Source organism: Spermophilus citellus (assembly GCF_964194105.1).
Source record: "Spermophilus citellus genome assembly, chromosome: 1".
Lineage (NCBI taxonomy): Eukaryota > Metazoa > Chordata > Mammalia > Rodentia > Sciuridae > Spermophilus > Spermophilus citellus.
In genome coordinates this window covers 182,022,258-182,047,834 of record NC_138182.1, presented here as the reverse complement: position 1 = coordinate 182,047,834, position 25,577 = coordinate 182,022,258, and the positions used below count along the sequence as shown (strand labels likewise).

Below are 25,577 nucleotides of genomic sequence, written 5' to 3'. Positions count from 1 at the left end.
ATGGTCAGAGGCAGACAGGGCTTGGCCAGACAAGGAGAGGGAGGAGGTTAACCCTCTGTGCAGTTGCTCTGCACGGGCCACCAGGAGCAACAGGATGCAAGGACACAACTTGGTCCTTCTTTTGCTAACCCCAAATCACTCAGGGTGACATTGTAAAGGAGTTTTGTGTCATTCAAAAGAGAAAAGAAGGTCTCATGTCCCCTAAATCCTTTCCCACCACCTCTCCAACCCCCTTTACCTGCTATCTGGTGTTTTAAGTCCCATGATCAGGGTAATTCTTATAAAATGCATGTGCCCCTGGAAGAGTTATACTCCAAGGCATCGATATTAAAAATGTTTACTAGAGTCACATGAGATTCATACAGATTCTTCAACACCTCCCTAGACTTACTGAATTGAAATTTTGTATTTATAGCAATTTATTTGGTGATTCTGATGCTTAGTCCAGCTTGGGAACAACTGTTCTAAGATGTCTCAGTCATCCTGAGATTGGATGAAGACCCTAAGAGGGCACATAATGAGAAAAGAGCAGGAAATCCTTTCCTTCTTTCATTCATTTATTCCTTCAGTGTTTATTAAAGAATGGCCTATGGACCATTTGCTCCTTTGAGATTTATTAAACAAGGGCAGATTCCCTAGCCCCTTTCTATGACAGATTCCCTAATTAGAAATACTAAGGATGCCCAAGAAATGCACTAAATTGGGTTCATCCATGATTCCTGCCTATGCTTGGTATGAGAACCACCAAGTCATTCACCATAGAAACCTCCTGTTCATTTTGCAAAAGCCTTTATTGACCTCAGCTGAATAAGCATATCCTTCCCTTTGCCAATACGGAAGAGCAGCTGCCACCCTAGGTACCCCTTTCCTGCTGTGGGTCTAGCCTGTAACAGAGGGAGCACAGACTTGGACAAGCTTGAAGGTATGTGGAGCAGTCCTGTACCAGAGTCTGAACTAACCAGCTGGTGGAGGGGTCAGGACAAATATAAATAGTGGCTCTGGGGGCTAAAGACCCTGCAATTTCGACAAACATCCTCAGTTTCAGTGGGGGCCATAGCACCCCCATAGCGATTCTGGAAGCATGTACATGTGTACATGCGACTGTGAAGGACATGCTATGTGCCCCCAAGCGGCCATAGGAAGGCACCAGCCCCAACAAAGGTGACTTGACTTTATATGCAAAAAAGCCTACAGGTCCCAAGCTTCTCAGACTTGGTAGGATTTTCCAGGTTGGCTCTGAGCGGTAACAGAGGCACAGACCTAGGAGGACTCCAAGGTAGAGGTGGCTGCATAGGGACAGGGTGGTGAAATAACAAAATGCGTTTGCCAGGAGGGACTTCCCAGGACTCAAGTCAAAGGAGAATTCCACAGCTTCTTAGCATGCACTCCTGGAGAAAGGTGCACAAGATGAGCTTGCTGGAAGTCAGCCTGTCCCAAGACCTCTGCTGCTCTGGCTCCACAGAACACAGAGCTTGTCCCAAAAGCTTCCCTATCAGTCTCCCTGAGAAATGGTTGTGGAACCACACTAGTTTCCACAATCCCTCTTTCTCTCTGCCTTGTCAACAAATCATCAGTCTTTGGGCCACCATAAAGTCACTGCCATGTAAGCATTCATGCCACAGTGGGTTTTTTGGGTCACTCCTATTGGGGGTTCACTTCCAAAGGAAACTTGGAGCTTCTGGGTCAATGCACCAATTTCAACAATTAAAGATGAGGAAACTGAGGCAGAGATGAGTAGGATTTTCCCAATGTCATTTTGTACCTGAACTAAGTGGCAAGAGTTAGGACCAGAACCCAACTTTGCTGAGCCGCTGTCTTGTGCTCCATCCTTTGGGCCCTGTAGCCTCCTTAAACAGGATGATAGGCAGGGTGCTATGGTGCATGCCTGTAATCCCAGGGACTCAAGAGGCTGAGACAGGAGGATCGCAAGTTCAAAGCCAGTTTCAGCAATGGTGAGACACTAAGCAACTCAGTGAGACCCTGTCTCTAAATAAAACAGAAAATAGGGTTGGGGATGTGGCTTAGGGTTGAGCACCCCTGAGTTCAATCCTTGGTACCAAAAAAAAAAAAAAAAAAAAAAAAAGAACAGGATGACGGTAGAAGGCTGCCCACACTACAAATACCACAGGCCTGCCTGTGATTCCTGTCTAGATATAGTTCACATCAAAACAAAGCAGACTCCTGAGGGGCCAGAAAGGAAATGGCTGGACTCCTCTGGAGCCTATTGAGTTTTACCCTTCACTAAAGAGCAGACCTGGGAGTTCACAAATTGTGCTGGAAGGAGCCCTAGGTTGGGGTCTGGCCCAGATCTGGTTCAAACTTTCTGTGTGGTCTTAAGCAAGCCCCTTCCCTCTCAGGTCTTTAGATTCCCAAACATAAAAGGAGAGGTTGGACCAGAGTTTTTCTATCTCCAATGCTCCATGTCCCAGACCCTCCTATCTCTGACTTCAAAGTAGCCTCAATCGCATGTGCTAAAGCCTGGCAGAGATAGGGAAAGGGTACAGATTCCCAGCCAGGACACTGACTTCAGCTCCTCTTGGGTCATTTGCAGGTGATTTGTCTACAGCAACCAAGAGCAAAACAAGTGAAGACATCAGCCAGGCTTCCAAGTACAGCCCAGCCTACTCGCCAGACCCCTACTATGCTGCAGAGTCTGAGTACTGGACCTACCATGGGTCCCCCAAAGGTAGCACCCCCATGGGACCCTGAAGCCAGAGCCCATCACCTGTGCTAGGGACTTAGAAGGTCAGAACAATCACCCACTTCTTCACACCACCATCCCGAATAAGAATGAAGGTCCAGCCACAGGCCCTAGGGATACACTGGGGAGCAAAACAGACCAGGTTCCTGCCCTTGTGGAGGAGACATAGATCCCAACATGAGGTAGGAGAGCTGATGGTAGGGGCGAGCTGTGCAGCCAGATGCAGAGGTTTCCACAGGAAGGGTGACCAGGGGGCAGGTCAGCAGGGAGTGTAGATTGTCTGACATCTGCCCACACCTGAGAGGGGAGGACCAGTTCTACTGGAGGAAAGGAAAGGCTACCCTCTTAACCTTAATCTTGGAAAGGGACCAGAACAAGTGGGGAATGAGGGAAGATGTTCCACAGGTCTTGTGAGTTGAGAAAAGGATGTGGGTTATCATCCTAGTTAGAAGCTAGTTAAAGCTATTCAAAACAATGACATGATCACAGTCATGCTTTTGAGAGATCACTTTGGCTGTAGGGTGAAAAATGGTGGGGATGGAAAAAGAAAAGATATAGAAAGATAAAAGGCTCTCATGGGCACCCTGGTCCTTGAGTCACCTCCTCACCCAGTCAGAGAGCCCAAGTTATTCCTTTCAAGTATGGGGAGAAATTGTCTTCAAGTACTGATCCATGTCGCTTAGATTCGATACCTGGCTTTACTAATTAAATGCCCATTCTGTGCAAGGCTTCATGGATGCTCAGAAGTGAGTCTTTCATTACCCTCAGAGAATTGTCCATTTAGAAAAGGAGGCAAGACACAGAAATAGTATAATCCAAGGTGGACAGGAACAAGCACCCATGAGAGATTAGGTGTTCAGAGGATGCAACGACAAGAGAGACCACACCCAGGAGGTATCTTAGATGAGCCTATTTCATCCCAGGAAGGGAGGGAAAGAGGGAGGGAGGAAGGGCCCAATGGCTTAAGCCAGGGCAGGTTGAGTGGGGAGCACAGGATGGAGCTGATCCCGTCTGTATCTTGACAGTGCCCCGAGCCAGGAGGTTCTCATCTGGAGGAGAGGAAGATGATTTTGACCGCAGCATGCACAAGGTGAGCAGGCTGCAACACTGAAATAAGAAGCTTAGAGGGTATATTACTGAGGATTTTTTTTTCATTTGCAAGAATGGAAATAATATTCAAACTCACTTACAATAGAAATTGTAATTTTGCATATCTGAAAAATCAAATGATAGGATTAGCTTCAGATATGACCAGATCCAGCTGTTCAAAAAAAAATGTCATAGGGAAGCTGTCTCTCTCTTTGCCTGGGGGGCTCCCTCTATATTTGTTTCATGTTCAAACTGGTCCTTTTCCTATAGTGGCAAATGGGTACCAACGGCTCTCCCAGCTGGTTGGTGGGAACATAAGATGGTCCAGCCACTGTGGAAAAGTTTGATGGTTCCCCAAAAAGCTAAACATAGAATTATCACAGGGTCCAGCAATTATACTTCTGGTAAATACCCATAAGAATTGAAAATAAGGACTAAAACAAATGTATGTACGTATGTGTTCATGCCAATTCTATTCAAAATAGCTGAAAGATGGAAACAACCCCAAGGTCTAACTCACAAATGGATAAACAAAATGTGGCATGCCGCAGTCTGGTGCAGCAAAATAACCGGGGGGTGACGAACAACTTGCGTAGATTGATACAGCAGGAGTGGGAGCCCTTTATTGTAGGACAGGAGGGGTATATATACATTCCACACAGCTTATCTTAATTAACATAAACTCGATACATCAGTCAACCAATAAGGAATCTCCACACTTAATGGCTTGCTGGAGTTACTTCACAAACCACTCCCTCTGGCAAAATGCCAGGCGCCATCCAGACTTGTTTACAGACCCTAACAGTGGCAGATCCATACACATGGAATATTACTCAGCTGTTAGAAAGAATGAAGTATCGACACATACAACAATGTGGGTGAACCTCTAGAAAGGTAACCTAGAGATTGAAGTCTACAGGAAGATATGCATAGGTTATATGAAAATATCACACCATTTTACATGAGACTTGAACATCTGAGGATTTGGGTATGAAGTAGGAATAGACCTGGAATCAGTCCCATGTGGATACTGAGGGATGATTTTACTTCAGAATGGTTAATTTTAAGTTGTATGATTTCTACCTCAATTAAAAAAAAAAAAAAGATGGCAATCTCCCCATCTTTGAACCGACTGGTGGGACAAGGGCAATGTGATCCTGTCATGGCCAAACCTGCTTTTTTATGCAACCTCCAGAGCCTCACCCAGGCCTCAGGACTCTTTGTAGAAGAGAGATGAAGTCCAAAGGAAATGTGGGTACTGTAAGGAGGGAGGAATGCTGGGAAGGCAAAAATGACAGAGGTTCCCCCAAAAAGGTCCCAGTGAGTCAGCCCTTCCCAGGGTCATCTGCTTCCTTCTAATTTCATCCTGCTCCTCCCCACCCCAGCTCCAGAGTGGGATTGGCCGTCTGATTCTTAAGGAGGAGATGAAGGCCCGGTCGAGCTCCTACGCGGATCCCTGGACCCCTCCCCGGAGCTCCACCAGCAGCCGGGAGGCCCTGCACACAGCTGGCTATGAGATGTCCCTCAATGGCTGTAAGCACTCCTGGGGAGCCAATGCCTGCTGGCTGTTCACTTTGAGCCAAGCACCCTGTGAGGCACAGTCCAAGTGCCCCCTTCTTCCTCCCAGACTACTGAGCAGTAGGCACCCCCACATGCTACAGGCAGGGGACCCAGGCACAGAAACCTTCAGCAACCTGTGCAAGATCAATGAGTTTGTAAGTGATGGAGCTTTCTCCATGAGGTCCCATTCCTGAAAGCTTTGTCGGAACACAACCAGCCCCAAACTCAATCCCCTGGGCTAACAAAGGGATAAGGAGAGGTTGCCTGTGAAAGTGAACCCCAGACCCCCCCACTTTCCTCCATCTCAGGTGTCCCCTCTGAGAGCCTTCTCAGTCTGGAACACAGACTTAATAAGGGACTGGATGGGAAACCAATGAGTCCCTCCTCTGCCCTGAGCAGTCATCCCACTTCTTTGGACCATCTGAAGCTGTGACATTCTGTTGAGTTCAATGTAAAGAAAAATACCTTCAGTGTAAAGAAAAATTTCCAACACTGTAGCCTGAGGGGTTCAAAGCTTGTTTGCTGAGGTGCTGGACCTCCCATCACTTAGAGATATACAAACAGAGGCTTCACTCAAGCACTTGATTTTGAGATTCTGTCACTGCAAGCTCCTCCCTGTTCCTGGACAGGAACACGTGCTCTGTCTGCCTCCTCCTTTTCTTACCCCTGTGGGACTCAGTCCTACCCGGAAATACCATCTCACATCAATACATGATGGACAATAAGAGGTATTGTTTATTATACACAGACACATTATCATTCATGATCCTCGAGAATCCCTACAACCTCAAGATTGTTATCACGCATTTTATAGATGAGATCCCTGAGGTGAAGTCATTTGCCAAAGTCAAAAAGGCAATAAGTGACTGAGCAAAGATCAGACCTAAGTTGGAGGGACCCTAAGGCCATGAGCTTTTCCCTCTTTGCCTTACTACACCTTGAGCTTGGTGAGATTAAAGATGGCGGTGGTGGTGATGGTAAAGCCAGTTGTAGGGCCTGTTAGTATGCCCCAGGCACTGTGCTGAGTTCCCTACTGTGTTATGTCATTTATTCTTCACAGAAGCCCTATAGAGGAGACACTGTCACTCCCACTTTACAGTTGAGAAAACCAAAGCATTATTAAGTAACTTGTGTGAAATTAGGTGTCTATTAATGGCAGGATGAATAGATGAGCCCATTTTCACAGTCTGACCACTATTTTCAATCCCCAGCTCTAAGCCCTATGCAGTGTACCCAGGCTGCTCAAAATTCACACTTAGTGAATAGAGTGTGTGCCTAGCATGTGCAAGGCCCTGGGTTCCTTCCCCAACTCCATACACACACACACACACACACACACACACACACACACACACACAAAATCACTTCTGTTCAACCACATCTGTGCAAGAAGCATCCCAGATCACCTGCACCACAGCAGGTGCTGGGCTGGGAGCTGGGGGGACGCAGGGGGAAGCAGGCACCACAATTGGAAACTGACCAGTAGTAATGGAGTTGCTAAGAAGGCCCCTCCTCTCCACCAGCCAGGTTGCTAAGTACAGAAGCCTTGTCCCCTTGTGTCCTTGTCCCCAGGAACAATCTCTATCATGTCTGTCTGTCCCCATGAACCCTGACCTCCAGCTTTTCTTTCTTGCAGCTCCTCGTTCACACTACCTGGCTGACAGTGGTATGTTCTACCTGCCCTGCTTTCAGTTCGTGGTATCCTGTGAGGGTACTGTCAAGATGGCTGCAGTCTCCCAGATCTCTGCTGGCTGTACAGTGTAGATGTCTTGGCACAGTCCAGATCTCAAAGAGCTGACCCCACCATAGTTGTGAGATAGCAAGGCTCCACTTGGGGTTCTAGAACCAAGGCTGCCATGCCCAACAGCTTCCAAAGAGGAAGAAAGAGCACCTCTTCCACCCACCTGGGAGCCATCCTCTCTGCTTCTGAGCTCAACTCCAGTTTCCAGGCCTTTGACCAGAGCTACCTGTGGACTGGACAGATGGGTTCATCATAGGATAGATGTGTATAGGTTAAGGCCAGAAATGGGTGTGAGTAGGTGTCTCTGGTGGGCCTAGAATTCTGCAGGGAAGGGGTCAAGTTGCAGGTCTGGAGAGCATCAGGAAGAATGGAGGCCTCTGGCTCTACCCCTTCCCACTGGGTTATGGGTAATACTGGCCATTTATAACCAAATGTCTCCAAGGAGAGTGGTGACCCCTAGTTTAGAGCTCCTGGTAATTGTTCTGGATCCTTCTTTTCAGATCCTCTTATCTCCAAATCTGCCTCTCTGCCTGCCTACAGGAGAAATGGGCTGCACAGGGTAAGAGGGGCTCTGCTGGGGTGTGGGACCACCCCCAGATCCCAACACCAGGCCATTATTCTGGCAGCTGCTTTTGAGTAAGACTGGAGGGAAAATCTTGGGGCTAGAAGTGAACCCAGTGAAGGGACCCGATGGCAAAGACTTGCATACCTCAATTATGACCCCTGTGTGAAAGGAGGCTCTCATGGAGAGACCAGGGAAAACTTGTACTTATTGAGCAAGAATCCCGTGCTGGACACTGAACTTTACCAGCACCTATTCATGTGACCTTCACAGCCCAGAGAAGGGGGTTACTAGTATTGACTATATTTTGTGGATGCAGGAATGGAGGCAGAGGGCTGAGGTGACTGGCCCAAGCTCACACCCAGCAGTCATGGAGCCAGACCAACTGAATCTGCAACCCATACCTGACTTCTGTGCCCCAACATAGCATGTAGTCTTCTGAGTTACATGAGCTCTAGAGCCTGTGACATAAAAACTTCATGGAAGTAGTGAACTGGCTTAAAGTCTGCAAGGGAATAAATACTTGTCTTATTAGCAATAAGATGGATCTGGAGGCTGTGAAACTGAACAAGTTACAGGAGCCAAGGATAGGAACATTGGGATAGATGTTGAATTATTGAGCACCCACTAAGTCTCGGGCACTGTTTCAGGTACTGGAGATCCTGCACTGAAAGCAGCTGCTGCTCCTGTGGAGATCATATTCTAGTTGGTAGATAAACAATGAACAAGAAAATGTGTGACATGATATCAGGTTGTTGGAAGTACTAGAGTGGAAAACAGAGCCAGGGAATAAAGAAGGGAAGTCAGAGAGGAAGTGAATTCAGACAAAGGCTTGAGTGTGGCGAGAGAACCTCATCACCCGGTGACCTGCAAGAGCCATCCAGATGCAAGGAAGTACAACATCTAAGTCCTTGAGTAGGGATGGCAAAGTGGTCCTGAACCACGTGACCAGGATGGAAGGAATAAGGCGGTGAAGCCAGGCAGGAACCTCATTAGGGCCTTGTACACCAAGTAAGGACTTCAGAGTTCAGTGGATGTACTGAGATCCAAAGGATCCCTCTGCCCAATGTGTGGAATGGAGACTACAGACGGGCAGAAATGGAAACCCTAGATCCATTAGGAGACTATTGTGGGGTGGAGCACACAAAAATGACGACAGCACTGCTACAGAGCAGTGGCTGGTGTTGAGAACCCCCGCCTGCTGTGCACGCTGTCCTCCACACACCGAAGGCTAGACACTCCTTCATTCAGCAGAGGTTTATTGAAAGCCTCTTCTATGCACCAGGTACAATTCAGGGTGCTTGGAACACAGCAGAACAAAGACCTCTGCCCCTCGGAGCTTATATTCTTCTAGGGACAACAGAAAGTAGGAAGTAAATAGGAAAAAAGTTGGATCATATAGAATGTTAGAAGACAGTGCTATTTTTTAAAAAAGATGAGGGGCTAGGGATATAGCTCAGTTGGCAGAGTGCTTGCCTCACATGCACAAGGCACTGGGTTCAATCATGGGCACCACAAAAAGTAAGAGAGGAGCAGAATAAGATTGAGAGTTTATCAAGGCGGCAACTTGGAATTCTCAATAGGGTTGTAAGGAAAGACCTCATAGACCAATGAAAGAAAGCACAAGATAAAATTCACCAAATTAATATATTGAGTATATATTCAGTGCCTACTGTGTGCTAGGAATAGGCACCAGAAGCTGGCAACAAGCTCAGTTCCCTTGACTGGAGATGGGGACTGCTGAGATGGCCCCGTGCCCCACCCCCTCCCTGGTGCATGTCCTGAGATAGGCGAGTGCTTCCAGGAGGCTCAGGCCAGCCCTGGCTTTGTCTCTCCTGCAGACACCCAGCGCAGACCTCTTCCACTATGACAGCATGAACGCAGTCAACTGGGGCATGCGAGGTAAGTACGTTCACTGGGGTTGCAGGAGGAGGTCCCTCCTGGGACTTCCCAGGGACTCCGGATGCACTGCTCATAGCTGCTGCTTGACCTTTGGCAAACAATTCCTACAGATTCTGTCCCCGTGCTGGGCTCTGTCCAAACCCCAAGTTCCCACTCCCTTCCACTTCCACTCCCTCCTTTGCCCTACTCTTCCCTCATCCTCTCAATTCCCTGGCCTTGGGTGATCTCCAGGCCATCTGTCCCATCTGGGTTCCCAGAGCCATCACAGAATGCTGATCTCCCTGTACTGCTGAGCTAAAGCCGCCTGCCAGCCCTGGTGGAGGGAAACACTCAGAGCCAAATACACATGGTTCCCAGGAAAAAAAATTCCATGAGCTTCATGCCCTTTGTCAGGGAAGCTCCCACACAGCCTCTACCAGCAGCTCCGAGCAGACACATCAAAACCTTGGAGGATTCCCCCAGAAAGGGGAAGATCCCTCCCACATGCTTCCCAGTCTCACATTCTTCTTATTTCTATTCTAAATATCTCAAAAGCTCTTTTTTCCTTAAAAAAAACAACACAAAATGAGCTCAGCCCTAACTCCAGCCACCCTCCATGGTCATACTAGACCTGACTATCCTCCATGATGAATTCAGCAAGGACAGAGTCTCTGGATGGTCACGAACAAGGCATGTGTGGAGGCCAGACCTCCCAGGAGACGGAGGCAGAGGCCACTGTGGTAATGCAAAGCAAGAGTTATGGATCCTACTCTGTGCATGTCTTTTCTCTCTGCAGAGTACAAGGTAAAGGACACATAGACCCTGGGGGTCTCCTGATGCTTGGAGCCAGTACCTTGGGGACCAGCAAGAGGATGACAGCACTGTCTCTATTCAGGGAAGGGAACATAGATGAATCACCCCTGGGTCATCTTGAGACTAACATTCCCTGTCCTTCCTTGGCCCACCATCCCTGGATCCTGCCCTAGGTCTTCTGACAACTTTATTATACTGTCTCCCTGGTCCTCAAAGACTGGTGGATTACCAGGCCACCAAATATTAGACTTAAATTCAGGAGACTCTTTGCCCACATTAATGCCAAATGCCACCAAGCTTTTCCCTAGCAGTTTTAGGGGATGCTGTGGGGACTTACATTTTGGGAGAAGATACCTTAAGATTGACAGGCAACTCAAAGAAAGGCAAGCCCAGCCCTTCCTCCCGACTTAATCACTGACCCTTTCTGGCTAGAGGAAGGAGCCCAGACACAAATTGTTGCTGAAAGAGACAGGCCCACCCCCTTCCCCCAAGCTGGAAACACCTCCTACCTTTCTCCTTAGATCTATCCCTATGAACTGCTGCTGGTGACCACAAGAGGGAGAAACCGACTGCCCAAGGATGTGGACCGGACACGCTTGGAGGTAAGTCCAGTAAACTGAACAGGAGCCTTTGAGTTTGAAGGGATCCAAAGTTGTCTGGTCCAATCCAGTCCAGGATAGAGAACAGACAATACATGGCTTTAAGGCCTCATAGATTGGAGCAGTTTCCTCCATCCAAGGCTGTTCCATGCTGCTGTGTGCAGCCTCCTCTTCAGCCCAAATGACACCTCAGATGCTCGGCAGCAGCATGTCCTCACCCAGTGCTGACATTCTGCAAACACCAGACACAGGACAAGAGATAGATTTGGGCCCCACCCTCAAGGGGCCCGCAGTCTCAGAGCTGTACATAAAGCTAGTGCTTGTGATGGGGAAAGTCAGGGATGTGGCACTGCATAAATAAGTCCAGAGTGAAACCCCCCGGGTCCATGCTGCTCCTGCCATCAATAGGTGGGCAGGCGTAGCCAAGCCACAATCTCATTAAACTTTAGTTTTCTCCTTGCACAGTGAGGAAGAGAGAGAAATAAATGATTAATAAACAATACACACCAAGCCCTCAGCACAGAGTCTGATGACCAAATGAATATTCAGTACCTGGTAGAGGTTAGTTTGCTGCTATTCAGAGAGGACTAGTTTGTGAGACACAGGCTGAAACAGGGAGGATTTGGATGGACTTGTAAGGTGGATAGGGTTTGGATGGAGAGAGGGAAGGAAGCACCATGAGGAGTAGCATCTGTATAGATAAAGGCACAGTCACTGTGGCCTGGGCATGGTGTCGGGCATTCAAGCAGTGCAGTTCGCTTGATGTGGAGTGCCACATCAAGTGCCACGCTAGTCGCCTATGGTATGGGGCATGCTTCACCCTCTCCCTCGACATGCTTCTCCCTGTCTCTCCCTCTTCTTCCCTCTCCCTAGAGTGACCTTCCCAGGCTGTGAACCTTCTCGCTCCTCAGGGCTCCACACTTGTGATCTCAGTACCCCATGCCCTCCTGTAGTCCTCCCGCAGGGTGGGTCACTCATCTGTTCTTCCAGCCTCCCTTAGCCTGTGGCCAGGGGTGGACTCACTACTTCTCATTCTCCTTTTATTACATCATCGACTTACCCATTTCCTCTGCCTGACCCAGATCTTCTAAGGGGCAAAGATTGTCTGTCTTCTACCACAGGACCTGGGGTTGGGAGAGATGTCAGGAAATGTTTGTGAAATTGAGGCGGGCTTCTAAAAGAAGAGGCTCAAGCTCTTCCAGAAGAGTATATATGCTCAGGAATTTACCCAGGCTAGCGGCAGAGGAGGGGAATGCAAGTGGGCCCTTCCAGCTCTAGCCGGCTGGGTCAGCAGCCTGAGAACAGTAGAGATTCTCCCCATGGGTCTCCTCCTTCCTCTCCAGAAGTGAGCATCTGCCAGTGCTGAAGGGGACAGCTCCCAGGGCTACTCAGTGAAGCCAGAACATCGCAGCTCCCCAGAAGCCTGGGCCCCGAGAAGCTCAGTCTTTCTTGAGCATCAAAATCAATCCATGGTCCCCACCCTAGACCAATGAAACTTCAATCTCAGGAAGGAACTCAGGCATTGGTATTTTTTAAAAGCTTCAAGGAATGTAGACTTGAAATCACTGGGCTAGAAACACTGCCTCAGCTCTTGCCCCAGTTCAGGGAGCAGCCTATAGAAGGAAATCCCTGACTCTGTCCTCAAGGGACTCATAGTACAAATACTCATACATCCAAAAAATATGAAAAATCTAGTATAGACACCAAATATTATTCTAGGTGCTTGCAATATATCGGTGAGCAAAACAGACTGCATTCTTGGAGCTTGCATTCTTACGTGAGAAGACAGATACTAAAGAACACAAACAATAAATGCTGTAGAGCATTAGAAAGAAGTCTGTAAGGGCTAAGGAAGAAGGTAAAAGGAGATCAGGGGAGATCTCATGGACCATGTAACATTTGAAGAAGGACTCAAAGTAGGGGAGGGAATTAGCCAGGCTCTCATGAGACAGAAGAGCATTCTGAGCAGAGGGAACATTCAGTACCAAGGCTAAGGCAGGAGCAAGGCTGGCCTGTTTGAATATACTCAAGAGGTGAGTGTGGCTGGGGTCACATGAGCACAGAAGAGAAGATGAAGCAGAGATGAAATCAAAGGAAATGGGGACCAGATTGCACTATGTGATGGGTATTTGCGGTAGTGAGGGTGAGCCATGGTGGAGCACTTCCCATGTGGTGGCCCTGTGCTGAGCACATACCTATGTCCTCTCATTTACCCTGGTGGTACCAATGAGGTAGGTGCTATGATGCTCCCATTTTCCAGAGGAGGAATTGAGGCTCAGGTCCAAGGTCACACACCTATGTCCACCTGGCTTTAAAAGCCATGCTCTAAATGTTTTTGCCTTAAAGTCTGTGGTGAATGTCACATGCACAGGGCTGTTAGGGGCTTTGAGGACTCAAGGGAAGGGGAAGACTCCAGTTGGACCTTAGTGATGGAAAGAGAAGGCTTTGTCTCCTTTCAGTGTGTCCTACTTATGGACAGTTTACTTGGGGACAAGGCTACCATTCCTTTATATTGTGTCTCATTAAAAAAATTTTTTGAACACAGTAGAGAATATCAATTAGAGAATCAGTAGCAATCACCACCCTCCAAAAGAAAAAGAATAAATGAGGCTGAATTACCATTTCCCTGAGTCTTTACTATGGAAGAAACAGAGAAGAAAACTTCCTCATATACAAACTATTTTTCAGCATTCACTAGAGTAATACAGGACAGACAAATCAATACCATGAAAGAAAGAGGAGGGACCTACCCACAAAAAGCCACATATGGACACCACTCACTCTACCACGCGGCCTGCGCAGTGGTTTCATTAATGAGGTTCTGGCATTCAGTTAGTTAGAAGAGATCAAAATAAAACACACAGACAGTACCTTATTTTAATGCTAGGTCCGAGACGGCTCGGTCTCCCTGTTTCCTTGCCTCCAGCCGCTCAGCAGGGCAGCGAGGATTACTCTGGGCTAGCAGGAGAGAGAGAGAGCGAACACGCCGGGGATCAGCCTTTTATTTGGGGGAAACAAGAGATTCAGGGGAGAATTCCATCCAATGAAGGTTGAGGGGGGGCTGTACTCCAAGGTCAGGGTCAGTGATTGGGTCTCCAGGGTCAGTGGTTACGCACACCCCCACACGGATGGGCTCTCTCATCAGGAAAGGGTCGGGATAACTCCGACACAGCCAGAGTGCCTCAGGCCCTTAACGGGAGTCACCCAATCACGTGTCAGAATGGCTCCCCACATATTCCCCCTTTTTATTCTTAACAATGAGGCGGTGGTTCATTCTCTGGAGTCCCCGGATTCTTGATTGGAGGACTCGCCATCCTATAGTTACAATACAAAAGAGAATTAACAGCAAAGAGAATAATCCAATAATGTACCAAGCGGAGTGTTTAAGAATATTTCCAGGGTTGAATCCATTTAACTCCTTCAATATTTGGTTAGCCAAAGAAGAAGGATCTGAAAAATCAGCTCTATTATTTTGAATGTCTTGGATATGGTGATGAAGTTCCAGAATATCCAAGCTATTATTACTATTTTGCCATATACCTAATAAATGGTTTTTAACTTTCTCCCAATCCCAGAGAGAAGCATTGTACTTGGCAGCTGTAACACATACATACTTATAATTAGCATGGCATTTAAGCCTTTCCTTAAATTTTAAGGCTGAAAGTTCATTACCAATGTTAATAACAGTCGCCTCTAAGGCGTTTAATTTAGTTTCAATCCTTTCATCAATATTTACTTGATTACGCAGAGCCTTGGAAGTATTTTGAGCTAAATTATTAAGAAATTTTGCATGCTGAATATTCTGAGACAATGTCAGAGATGCAGAGACGGTTGAGGCAATAAATGAGACCAGTGCTAAGACACCAACAATTATGACTCCAATAGCACGTTTAGGTCTTGTTAGCTGGGCATGAATTTGCTGTAAAACTTGTAAACCAGCATCAGCATACCATGGCTCTGAAATATTAGCAGGTAATAAAACAAAAGAGGGCTGATGAAGTATCAGCACTCCTTTTCCTCCATTATACCTAGAAATACAATTGGTTAGGTTGCACTTATTACAAGTAACAAAATATCTATCATCTATCCATCTAACTTTTACATTTCCAATAATTAAAACATAAGGAGATTGGACACAGGCTCTTAGGCCATAGCAAAATCCCTCTTTACAGTTCTTGCCAACAAATTTTGGTAAAGGTTTGTCTGAAAAATGTAAATACTCTGAGGCAGCAATTAAACGCCAAATATCTCTTTGAATGCCTCCTTCATTATAAGTCAAAATATTACTAACAAATCCTGCAGGTGTCATAGCAGAATTTCTTCGTAATTGTCTCTTATCAATTTTTGGAGACCAGTCTAAAATATACCCACTAGTTTTAGACACCTTATGTAGTACAGGAAAGGTATTTACACAATCCATCCATTTAGGAAAGGTGCCAATTTCAATTGTAGAACTATTTGGACAGTGGGGTACCGGTGGAGGTTTTGCAGAAATGACTGGCTTGTTATGGGAAAGTCCCATCTTAATTATTGATCTAGTATTAGGTTTTAAGTCTCCATAAATAGAATTATTTGTCAGTCTAGGTTTACCAATCGCTGTCTTTTCTTCGAATGATACTTTCAGACAGCCAGCATGTTTATCATGTGACCAACATAAAGGTAATTGGGCACTGTAGCCAGAATAATTAAATCTAGTCACATGATTGGGAGTAATATGAGTATCTGTAAATCCTCCCATCATGAATGAGTCATTAGTAAATACTGGAATAGATTCTCCAGTCCACACAGCTGGGTGTACCAGGGGTGGATCTGGGAAATAAGTCCAATAAGTGTCTACTTGATTCCCTTTTACCTGACAGCCCAGTAGGGCAATTACTGTCGCTACCATCAAGACTGGTGTCCTGTTCTTTCCTAGGCGTCGAAGTATTTGGGAAGCCTGGGTTGTCAATTTCTTCACATCTTTCCATGAAATCAGCTTCTCAGCTGGTTCAATCTGGTCTTTCTTCATCTTTTTCCGGTATCTCCTCCTTCTGGGTTGTGGCTCCTCCGTGTCTATCCTCAGTCGCTTGAGTCTGGGTTCTATTTCCTCCATGTCTGATGGCACGTTCAGGCACCCAGATGGGACGGAAAGCACCTTCTGGAAAAACACAAGCATGCCCTCGGCCCCATGATATTACCGGATCTGGGCCCTTCCACTGACCAGTCTGTAAATCTTTCCACAGAACTCTGCCTAATGGGCCTGTCACCGAGGGAGACATTTGCCTCTCAGCAGCAGTGTGACCTTCTGTGTCACAGTTTAAAAAATTTAAAACAAATAAGGCATGATTAAGGCTATTTTGGGGAGTCATTATCTTATTCCCCCTTTTTAATTTTTGTAATTGAAGTTTAATAGATAAATGAGCTCGTTCTACAATGGCTTGACCTTGGGGGTTATAAGGAATTCCTGTTTTATGATTAATTTGAAACTCTTGGCAAAATTGTTGAAAAGCAGAGCTTACATAAGCTGGAGCATTATCTGTTTTAATCTGCATAGGACACCCTAAAACAGAAAAAGCTGCTAAGCAATGAGAAATTACATGTTGAGTATTTTCTTTAGTACGTGCTGTGGCAAAAATAAATCTAGAATAAGTGTCCACTATGACATGCACATAACATTGCTTACCAAATTGAGGAATATGAGTTACATCCATTTGCCATATTTGATTTGGTTTTAAACCACGGGGATTTACCCCTGATGGCAGAGATGGAGTGTAAATAACACACTTAGGGCATTGGCTTACAATCTGACGAGCCTGTTCTCTGGTAATACTAAATTTTTTACGTAAGCTAGAAGCATTTTGATGATGCAAGGAATGGGAAGCTAGGGCACAGTCATATGAAGACATCTGTTGACAAAAAGCTACTAATTTATCAATATTATCATTACCTGCAACCAAAGGTCCAGGGAGGCTAGAATGTGCTCGGATATGTCCAATAAAATATGGGTACTTCCTCATTAGCACTGTCTTTTGTAAATTATGAAATAATTCAAATAACTCCTGTGATGAAGTAAACCCAATAACTGAGGTTTCAATATTTTTGGTAACTCTGACTGCATATAAGCTGTCAGAATAGATATTAATAGGCTCATTTGAAAAATAATCTAAGGCCAAAATCAGGGCTTGAAGTTCTGCCCTTTGAGCTGAAGTATAAGAAGTTTGTATTACCTCTGTATGAACATGGCTGAAGAAACCTGCCTTACCAGAGCTGGAACCATCTGTGAACACCGATAAAGCTCCCTCTATTGGATGGGAAAGTACAATCTTTGGAAAAATAAGTGATGTTAATGATGCAAATTGTACAATCTTATCACGAGGATAATGGCTATCTATCTGGCCAGGGAAATCTGCAAAAGCTATCTGCCATGAACTAGAAGTTTGAAAAAGCCAATTAGTCTGTTGAACAGAAAATGGAATAATTATGATATCAGGCTCAGATCCAATTAATTGTAAAATCCTAGTTCTACCCTTAATCACTAATTGAGCTGTAGAATCATGAAAAAGTGTTAATGTCTTTTGAGGGGAATGAGATAAGTAAATCCATTCAATAACTCCTAATTTTTGCCATATGGCTCCTGTTGGGGTATGTTCAGTTGGAAATATTAATAAATATATTATTTCTTTAGGATCTATTCTAGTAAGCTGTGCATTTTTAATTGCAATTTCCACTTTCCTTAAGGCTGCTTTGGCCTCCAAAGTTAGTTGACGTGGAGAGGTTGGAGAAGGATTTCCTTGTAATATCTGAAATAAAGGACTTAACTCAGAAGTAGTTAACTTTAAGGATGGTCTTAGCCAGTTAATATCTCCTAATAGTTTTTGAAAATCATTAAGGGTACGTAACTCCTTAACTCTTATCTGAAGATTTTGAGGACGGATTGTACTCCCTTGAATTATCTGACCTAGATATTGAAAAGGAGATACCTTTTGAATTTTTTGAGGAGCTACACTTAAACCCATAATTGTAAGTGAGGTCTCTAACTGAGTAAAAATTTCTGAAAGTACTTCTGAATTAGCATGGGCCAATAATATATCATCCATAAAATGAATAATGTATGCATCAGGGAAGCTATTTCTAATGGGATCTATTGCCTGATCAACATATTTTTGACACAGGGTAGGGCTATTACGCATTCCCTGAGGAAGGACTTTCCAGCAGTATCTTTTAACAGGTTCCTTAAAATTAACTGCTGGGACAGTGAAAGCAAATTTTTCACAATCTTCAGGATGTAACCTTATAGAGAAAAAACAGTCTTTTAAATCTATTACCATCAAGCTATAATCTAAAGGAATGGCTGTGGGGGAGGGAAGTCCTGGCTGTAATGATCCCATAGGCCGAATTGCCTGGTTTATTGCCCTTAAATCCTGTAATAATCTCCAATTTCCTGACTTTTTCTTAATAACAAAAATAGGTGTATTCCAAGGGCTAAGTGTTGGTTCAATATGACCAGCCTGAAGTTGTTCCTCAACTAATCTATGAATTATTTTAAGTTTTTCCCCTGAGATGGGCCACTGAGAAATCCAAATAGGCTCTTCTGTGAGCCACGTAATTTTTTCAGCTGTTTTAAGGATCGGGGAAGTACTCAGTGCCCCTAATAAAAATTTTGTCCTGAAGTATTTACTAATCCTTGCCGTGTAGACTGGCTTGTAAACAGATATTCTTCCTGAAAGTTTTCCCTATCATCTCCAGGAAAATACCTTTGATTAATTTCTTCAACTGACCTTATAGAATTTGGGGTGACTAGTAGCAGTCCCATTTTGGCTAGTATATTTCTTCCCCATAGATTAGCTGGTAAAGACTCTAACACATAAGGCTTAAATATTCCACTGTTCCCATCAGAATCTTCCCAACGGAGATAGTTGGCACTTTGAGCAGGCTGTGAAATTTTTCCTATTCCTTCTAGATTAGCTGAGGCTGTATGCAGAGGCCATTGTCTGGGCCAAAATCGGCTGGACAACATGGAGCTATCAGCCCCTGTGTCAATTATTCCTAGGAAATTTTTATTATTAATTCTAAGTTTTAATAAAGGGCGTTCTTGTCGTACTAACTGGGACCAATATACTCTGTCCGGCGGTTTAGAAACTGAATCTGCCGGCAGGTGCCTTTCTGAGACACAAGGCAATAATATTAATTGAGCAAAAATATCCTTTGGGGTGAGTCTTAGGGCATAATTGGATCTTACAGTAACATATAATTGCCCTCTAAATTCTGAATCTACCACACCAGGTATTACTTCAATAGCTCCCTTTAAATTATTACGCCCCAAAATTAAACCTACAGTATTTTCAGGAAGCGGCCCGAAAATCCCAGTAGGGATTTGTGTTGGTCCCGTTTCAGGATCTAATTCAACTGTCTCTGAAGGTCCTAAGAAAACTGTCTGTGATTTATGTCTCTGCTCTGGTAAAAATCGCGGACTGTCCTGGTTGGCGCCGCTAGTGACGTCACACTGTGCGATGTCTCCCCATATTGTTTCTGGGCCCGGGGAGGGGCCGAACGGAAGTTTTTTGTCCCCTCGCTAGGAGGAAATACTTGTGGCGAGAAGGCGGGCTCATTTGCGCCACCCGAATCAACCATGTGGCGCCGAGTCCTGCAATATCTATTATCGCCAGTAGATGGAGCCCTAAACCTAAATTTGCGTTGGCGACATTCGTAGGCGAAATGACCGGGTTTTCTGCAAACGTAACACTTGCTGCGGGACTTCTGAACTGAATTTTGTGGCCCCAAAGTTTCCTTTAATACTGTTGCTAAGGCTACCGTTTGTAACTGAGTGGAATCTAAGTCAGAACACAAGCGAATATACTCAGAAATTGTTCCTTTCTTACGATGGGGGCGGAGAACATCTTGGCAAATTTTGTTTGCGTTCTCAAAAGCCAATTGTCTAACAATAAATTCGCTAGCTCCTGGGTCTCCGATGGACCTGTTTGCAGCCTGATATAGTCGGGCTACGAAATCTGAATAAGTCTCATTGGCACCTTGTCTGATTTTGGTAAGAACTAAATTGGACTGGTCCTTGGGGACAATTTGCCTCCAGGCACGTTTTGCACAATCAGTTATTTGATTGTACACTACAAAATCATAATTTAACTGTCTTTCTAAATCAGCAAAATCTTCAGTCCCTAAAAACATCGCTACTGGCGTTTCTATGCCCTGTCTTCTGTTTCTTTCTGCCTGTTCATTACAAAAATCAGTCCAGTAAGTTTTCCAAAGTAAGTAATTTCCCCCGCTCAAACAAGATCTGGCTAAAAAAACCCAGTCACTAGGAGGAAGGGGTTGTGAGCAGATATTTTCTATCAGACTCTGAACAAAAGGCGAATTTGGGCCGTACGTTTCACATGCATTTTTTAATTCCTTGATAGTTTTAAATGGAATTACAGCATGAATTCTAACTCTCTGATTTTGTTCATCAGTTTGCTCAAAAACTGGAAAGAGGTGAAAACCAGTAGTATCCTCCCCCATTTCTTGAGCCTTCTTAATACCTTGCTGAACTGGGGTAAGAAAAGTCATCTTTAATTCAGCACACCTGTTAAATTTGGTTCTTCTAGCAGGTATCGGCTGAATTTTTAGGGCTTGGGCAGGTGGTGCTAAATGCAATCTATTAAAATTTCTCTCTAAGTCCTGAGTTTCTATGTCTAATTCTTCTTCCTCAGACTGCGAGCTGCTATCAGACTCTGTACTATCGCCATTTGGAATTTGGGTTTCTAACTCACGTGGCTGAGAAGAAACCTGAGCCCCGCTAGGAGTTTCCTTTGTATTTTCCTCTCCAGGAAGATTGGTTACCACTTCTGGAGGGCTCTCCAAGATTAGAGATGCTTCTTCTTTATCATGCTGTTCTGTATAATCTGTCTGCGGGCTAGCTTGCACATTTCTAACCTTTGTTTTAGCTCCTAGCGCTTTTGTTTTAAAACGGCTCAAAGGAAAGGAAATTAATTTAGCCTCAGGCTGATTTTCCATTTGAATAGACTTAATGGCTCTTTGAATACCTCTCAGAAGCTCTTCTGGTGGCCACGGACTCTGGTCCATGTATTCAAAGAGACAAATTTCTAGGGCCGTCCAAGTTTTCTGTATATTCTCTATGCCTCCAGGTATTTCAGTAGAAAGACAAACTCTCTGTAACTTTCTTCCTAATTTCTCCCAAGTAAGTAAATTTGGAGACTCTTGGTCACAAAACCAAGGACAATATTCACCTACAATCTTTAAGAATTGCAATAACTGAGTTTTCTTTATCTGTTTTCCTTTCTGATTAATTATACTGTCTAAAATAGTTAGATATATTTCCTTATCCGAAGAAGTAGAATTTCCCATTTTAAGTAAATTAACGTCTCTTTCCTTCAATATTTCTTGGTACTTTTGTGACTCAATTGTCATTTCTTCCTTTCTCTTATTTCTTATTTTTTTTATTCTCTTTATTACTTTTGTGACCCAAATGTCACTTTTTCCTTTCTCTTATTTCTTTATCTTCCTTATTTCCTTTATTTTCTCTTTATTTCTTTATTTTTATTTCCTTAATCTTTTTAGCGCGCGTTTCCACTCAATCTAACTAATTCAGAATGCCCCACGTTGGGCGCCAATTCTACCACGCGGCCTGCGCAGTGGTTTCATTAATGAGGTTCTGGCATTCAGTTAGTTAGAAGAGATCAAAATAAAACACACAGACAGTACCTTATTTTAATGCTAGGTCCGAGACGGCTCGGTCTCCCTGTTTCCCTGCCTCCAGCCGCTCAGCAGGGCAGCGAGGATTACTCTGGGCTAGCAGGAGAGAGAGAGAGCGAACACGCCGGGGATCAGCCTTTTATTTGGGGGAAACAAGAGATTCAGGGGAGAATTCCATCCAATGAAGGTTGAGGGGGGGCTGTACTCCAAGGTCAGGGTCAGTGATTGGGTCTCCAGGGTCAGTGGTTACGCACACCCCCACACGGATGGGCTCTCTCATCAGGAAAGGGTCGGGATAACTCCGACACAGCCAGAGTGCCTCAGGCCCTTAACGGGAGTCACCCAATCACGTGTCAGAATGGCTCCCCACAACTCACGTCCTTATTCAAACAAGCCACTGTCAAGATCAGCTCCAGAAGCCCCTCCAGGGAAACATTCATTTCCACATTCCTCCGCTCAACACAGTTCTTGCACACTCCCGGATGGAACCTAGTGCCAGGCAGAGGGCACTGAGAGGAAATGCAGAGACCACTGCCGTGCCCACCCACCCGCAGCCCACACCTCCTGTCCTCATGCTGTTTTCTCTCCCTCCTTTCCTCCTCCTCCAGCGCCACCTGTCCCAAGAAGAGTTCTACCAAGTCTTTGGCATGACCATCTCAGAGTTCGAGCGGCTAGCCCTCTGGAAGAGGAACGAACTCAAGAAGCAAGCCCGGCTCTTCTAGGCAGAGGCTCTATACATATAGATGCATTTATATAAAGATTATGTAAAATCTCTATCCTGAAGCGCGGTGTCATCCCCCTGTGTGATGGGACACGCTGCCTCTGTGAGACTTGCTTTTCTGTACTGTCAGGCAAGCCACATCATTAAGGTATTTTTATGCTCCTTACTTCTCTTTTCTAAGTGCTGTGGGATCCGGGAAGGGATTTGAAGGGACCCCGTTCTTTTGCTGGGGATCCTTTTTATACTGAAACATCTGTCCCAAAGTGAGTCCCCCAAGGTCCAACTCTGTTCAAAAGGTGCCTGAAGGAGTCTCTCTGCTCTCTGCTTCTTGGCCCTCTCCCGAGTCTCCAGGGCTCATTTTGACCTTGCAGTTCTCACACACCCTTGGCCCCTTAGGGGCCCTTCTATGGGAGGATCCACAGTGATCTCCCCAAATCATCGAGCACCTTCAAGGTCTCGTGAAAAATTTTCTCCACACCTCCAATTTGGAGCTCTTTGCTCTCAGGGTGGTGCAGTTAGAAGTGTGAGCCCCAGATCCACTCGTTACATCTGTGGACAGAAGTGGACAGGGCCCTGGCCTCTCCTCAGCTCACCAACCATCCTCCTCTGCCCTTAATCCTGGTCACTCCCTTGTCCAAATCTAGGATTCAAAGGTAGAAAAAGAAAAAAGGTGCTCCCTTCCCTCCACCACCTCCAACTGGCCTCTTTGCCTGGCCTGGACTTGGAGGAACAGAGGAGAGGAGCGGGAGCTGGGAACAGGAGATGGAGCCAGGCACCTGCCAAATCCAAGCTGTGGGACCTCTGACCCTCCTCTCTCCCTCACTGCTCCCAGCACCTCCTGACGCTTCCCCCTTCCTAGGAGAGGCCCGTTGTTGCAGCCTGTATTCTTCAGCCTTATTACAATCTATGTGCCTGATGACCTACATACCACAGGGCTAACATTCCCCCCACAGCTCCAACCCAACAACCAGAGAGACAGCTCTCACCACCCTCTACAGGGAGACTAGGCCACACCCCAGAGAAAGGCTCTTGGCCTGGGCCACTGGGCAACCATATTAGACCCCCACACCAATCCCAGGTCCCACTGCAAAGTTGGCCAGGTTTCATGGAGGAAACTTCCAGAGCATGACTTCTTACAAGATTCCAAAATGAGGTGTTGGCCAACACTGCTCACGGTCATCCAGATTGTCCCAGTGGCTGCCTTTTCTGTCTCTGGAACAGGGGTGAAAGCTTAACCTTTTCTCATCCTCTTTCCAAACTTTCAACCCTGAATTGGCCATGTTTGGGGGATGGGCACTATTCCTTCTTGGAGATATGTTGTTTCAGACCATCTTGAGATCATGGAGGAAGGATGAAGAAGTGGAGATGACAACTGTGACTCTCAAGTGGCTGGTAATGCAATGAGGCAAATGTCAAACTAAAGTCCATCCAACAACCCTCACTGAGTACCTGCTGAATACTGAGCACTGAATGGGGGAGGGGGGTGCTGGGATGAGTCAATGCGGGCCCCATCTCAGAGGCACGCCTAATAAGAGTAGGCAACATGAGACGTGCACCCAAACATAAGGAATATAAGGCAGAAAGTGAGAGAAGGCTTGAGAAAGTGTGATATTACTGAAGAGCCAGATGCAGTTGGTGCAGACCAAGGAGAAGTTTCTGGAAGAGACTGCATCTGAGTGAAATCTGGAAGGATCTCTGTAAACTGTGAGTTAAAAGGGTAATAGGGTGGAGAGACCAGAAGGGAAGTCGAATGTACTCTGGTTTAAGATGTCAAATCTCCCTGCAACTTCTCTTCTTGGCCAACATCTTTCAACGTTCCTGACCCGTGAGAAATGTCCCCAGCCAGACACAATCATTGAAACTGCCTCATTATCACTGGTTAACAACTTTCGAGACTGAAGGGCTTTTGTTATCGTTGTTGAATATTTTTGTTTCCCATAAAAGCACATCATTGCAACCCAGACCCGTGTTCTCTGTGGTTTCCAGCGTGAGTGGAAATGACTGACATGGGAAAAGGCTAAACCATGCACATTTTTTTTTCAAAATAAATAAACCTAAAGAGCAGTCACTTGTTTGGCCTTGGTTTCTCTTCTGTAAAATGGGAATATTTGATGAGATCAACGGTATCCAGATTGTTTTCTGCAAAATTCAGGGTACTTCAAGTTAGCAGAGGTTGCTCCAACCACAAATAAGCTTCTGCTATCAAAAGTAATTAAGTATTAAGTATTAAGCACCAACAACATGTCCAGGTCTATGCTGAGGACCTTCTACATTATCTCACTAAAGCCTCTGTAACAACTCAAGAGGTGGCCATAATTAATTAACCCATCTCACAGATGAAATACAGCTTAGAAGAAGACACATGATTACCACCAGTAGAGCCAGAAGTCAATCCCAGATGGTCTGTCTGGAAAGACCAGCTTCTCATTCTTATCTGGCAAGACCCCTTCCATTGCAAGTAAAATTCACCTTATTAAAAGTGGCTTAAACGATGAGAATAAGGTTAGTAAATTCATCATCTCAGTGATGCTGTCCAGAGCCCATGTTCCTTACACCTCTTTACTTCACTACCCACAGTATTTTGACTTTCGTTCTCTGCCAATGTGTCCCCTCATGTTTACAAGAGGCTGCTGTGCCTCCAGGCATCATATCGTCATACAACCACATCAAGAGACAGGAAAGGAATTTCCCCTTGCATGTCTAGTTTAATCAGAAAAACTTTCCCAGAAGCCCTCAGTACACTTCTGTTCAAGTTCTACTGACCAGAAATAGGGAGTATGTCCAACCATTATTGCAATAAAGGCTGGGAAATGAGCATTTCATCCTTGATAGTGACAAGGGGAAAAGGAGGCAGACTGAAAGGAATGACCAAATAAAAATTCTGGGGAGCATGGAGTAGAGCCAGTGAAGAGGAACATCGGGTTAAAAGAGGTGAAGAGGCAGGTGGGCGTCAGAATATGAGGGAGGTCTACAGGGACTTCTCTCATTCATTCAGGTTTGGTAGTGATGGTCTGGCTTGCACTGTAGTTATTAACATGCTGGATGTAGAAAGAACTGCTATAAGCCTTGCCACTCAAAGTGTAGTCTAGCCAGAAACATCAACATCACCCTGTAGCTTGCCAGAAATGCAGAATCTGGGGCCCCACCCTGACCTCCTCCATCAGCAGCTGACTTTTAATAAGTTCCCCAAGACACACCAATAGTGAAATTTCAGAAGTGCTCCC

General features: G+C 45.4%; 1 protein-coding gene across 1 annotated transcript in view; it reads left to right on the top strand.

The window, feature by feature from the left end:
• Nucleotides 1-24,421, top strand: part of ABLIM3 (actin binding LIM protein family member 3) — a 112,811-nt gene extending 88,390 nt beyond the window's left edge. Inside the window, 8 exon segments of the mRNA XM_081297883.1 lie at nt 2,552-2,686; nt 3,727-3,791; nt 5,176-5,323; nt 6,987-7,016; nt 7,592-7,650; nt 9,495-9,563; nt 10,869-10,949; nt 22,241-24,421. Coding sequence (XP_081154009.1) covers nt 2,552-2,686; nt 3,727-3,791; nt 5,176-5,323; nt 6,987-7,016; nt 7,592-7,650; nt 9,495-9,563; nt 10,869-10,949; nt 22,241-22,354 — 701 coding nt within the window. The 3' untranslated portion in view covers nt 22,355-24,421.
• The last annotated feature ends 1,156 nt before the right edge of the window (nt 24,422-25,577 follow it).